General features: G+C 56.5%; 1 protein-coding gene across 1 annotated transcript in view; it reads left to right on the top strand.

The window, feature by feature from the left end:
* PAG1 (phosphoprotein membrane anchor with glycosphingolipid microdomains 1) overlaps nucleotides 1-2,577 on the top strand; it is a 63,168-nt gene extending 60,591 nt beyond the window's left edge. Inside the window, exon 8 of the mRNA XM_014549361.1 lies at nucleotides 1,687-2,577. Coding sequence (XP_014404847.1) covers nucleotides 1,687-2,031 — 345 coding nt within the window. The 3' untranslated portion in view covers nucleotides 2,032-2,577. The remainder of the gene's footprint in view (nucleotides 1-1,686) is intronic.
* Nucleotides 2,578-2,586: the final 9 nt, after the last annotated feature.

Raw genomic sequence — 2,586 nt, forward strand, 5'->3', positions numbered from 1 at the left:
TCCGCACGCGCAGGCCGAGCGTCTGTCAGGAATCAGGACACATGTTCGTTATTCCTGGGTGTTTTATAAATCAGTCACGGGGCCAAGGAAGGAAACGTTTACTTATTTCCAACCACAATTTCTAACAATAAAATAACAGCCCAGACCGTCTCCTAATCTGTACACCTGCTCTCCCATCACCAAGGCAAACTAAGTCGCTCTCACTGTTGGAGCCTCTGTGGGTACGTTAGGGACGCTGAGTAGCTTGGAAGACAGCCCGATCCTCGCACAGGAAAGTCTTCCCATCTCTGATTACCTCCAACTCCGCTTCTCAGTTAGCTGGTTGGAAATGAGAATGCGTTTCCCACCGAAGTTTCTGTGCGTGTTTGCTGAACCAGCAGCACCTGGTGAAACCAAAAGCAATGGGCCAGACTCTTACAAACGCGTGTGTGCGCTGACCAGCAGAGCCCAGGACCCGCCTCCGGCCGCGCTGTGCGGGACAGGCGGTCCAGGCCCACTTCCTGGCTCTCACACTCTGGGCGACAGGCCGGCCAGCCCCAGGTTTCTGCCTCAGTGGTTCTGGGGGCGGAAGTTGCCTTTCTTGTAAATTTCTGGATCCTGCTGGTTCAGTGCCCACAGTGTGAGAATCACTCGTCTCATACATGCTTCCTGCCGATTTTGTAAAGCAGTGGAGCCCCTTGTCAGATGAGATAGAGAGGCTTCCGATGTAGAAAGACTGCGTCCCTCGGGGCCTTGGGCTGCCGCGCCCCCTCCTGCCCGCCGCAGGCTGAGAGAGCCGGGTCTTCGTGGGCTTGTGCCGACACGGCCCGTCTGCCTGAAGATAGTCTGTGTAATTGTTCTCTAGCAATGCATTCCAGGCACTGAAGAACCCACTTCTGGACATTTATCTGAAGGAAGTGAAGTCACTGCCTCAGGAGGCGCCTATACCCCACGTGACGCAGCGCTGGTCACACAGCCGAGACCTGGGAGCAACTCAGTGTCGATCTACGGACGAATGGACAAGAAAATGTGATCTCACATACATGTCAGGTGTCTGTGCGGAATATCCAAGTGGACAGACACAGTGGATACTATTCAGCCATAAAAGAAGGAAGTCCTGCCAGTTGTGACCTTGAGGCCATCTGCCAACTGAAGTTACCAGACAGGGAAAGACAAACAGTTTATGTTCTCAAATAAATGTGGCATCTGAAAAAGCTGACCTCATAGAGATAGAGTAGACTGGTGGTGGCCAGGGGCTGGAGAGATGGGGGTGGGGAGATGTTGGTCAAAGGGTATACACTTCCGACTACAAGATGAACAGGTGCTGGGGGGCTCGCGCCCAGCATGGGACTAGAGGCAGCCCTACGGTTGTGCTCTGTGCTCAGAATTGTTCAGAGAATCAAGCTTAAGTGTTGCCACCACACCCAAAAATGGGGGCACAGTAATGGAGGCATTCCCTGACCTTACTGTGGCAGTCCTTTCACAACGTACATGTGTATCAGATCGTCGTGTCGTGTCCCTTAACCTGACACACGCTGCAGGTCGGTTCTGTCTCAATGAGCTGGGGGTGGGAATATGATCCGGGCTCTCCACACCGGTTCTTAAAGGGGCACACACCCTGGGTGCTCAGTCTCCAGTTTGTCACTAAAGGGGGGAGGGGCGGTCCAGCTTGAAGGGTTTCTATTTGACTCACCCCCTGTCTTCTAGATCTCAGCCATGTACTCATCTGTCAATAAACCTGGGCAGTCGCTCAAAGTGCCCGAGTCCAGCGACACCTGCAGCCCGGGAGCTGCCCGGAGGTCCCTGTCATCCTGCAATGACCTCTACGCGACCGTCAAAGACTTCGAGCAGCCTCCCAGCAGTGCGGGCACACTGGCCCCGGCAGCGAGGCCCCGGGAGCCCGAGCCCGACTACGAGGCCATCCAGGCTCTGAGCAGAGAGGACGAGAAGGCCACCCTGGAGCCCAGCGGCCTGCGCGGCCCCTTCCCAAAGGAGAACGACTACGAGAGCATCGGGGACTTGCAGCAGTGCCGGGAGGTCACCAGGCTCTAACAGCCCCGGCAGCGGTCAATCGGGGACAGGAGACCAGGGCGCTGTCCCTCTGCGTCACGTGCTGCTTCCTTGGCCGAGGGCATGAAGACTCCAGGACGGAACAGGAAGGCCACACCTGGCTGCCAGTGCACCCTGTCTGCCAGGCACGGCCACACCCGGCACAAGTCCCCGTGTTCCCACACCCTCGGACGGGTCCCAGCGTTGGGATATGCCGTTCGAAAGAGCCAGGTTCCCTTCTTCCTGCTCTTGGGGCATCTGCTCTGGTCCCTTTGAAATCGCCCCATTTCTACTGGCTCCTTCCAAGGAAATCGCCCACAGGGCTGGGCCTTTGCCTTCAGCGTCGGTGTTTTCAGATGGTGTTTTCAGATCTGTGGTTGCCGCTCCCGACGGATCACCAGCGTCTTCTGGGGACGCCCTTGAGGGCCTTGGGTCTCCGTGCCTTCTGATCCGGGCACTCCACGTCAGCAGCTTCTCCCAAAGGACTTGAAGTCACTTTTAGATGCTTTATTTTATTTTTCTAGCCAAAATGCCCCCCCCACCCCCCCACCCCCGTGT

This window comes from Myotis brandtii, unplaced genomic scaffold (genome assembly GCF_000412655.1).
Source record: "Myotis brandtii unplaced genomic scaffold, ASM41265v1 scaffold55, whole genome shotgun sequence".
Classification (NCBI taxonomy): domain Eukaryota; kingdom Metazoa; phylum Chordata; class Mammalia; order Chiroptera; family Vespertilionidae; genus Myotis; species Myotis brandtii.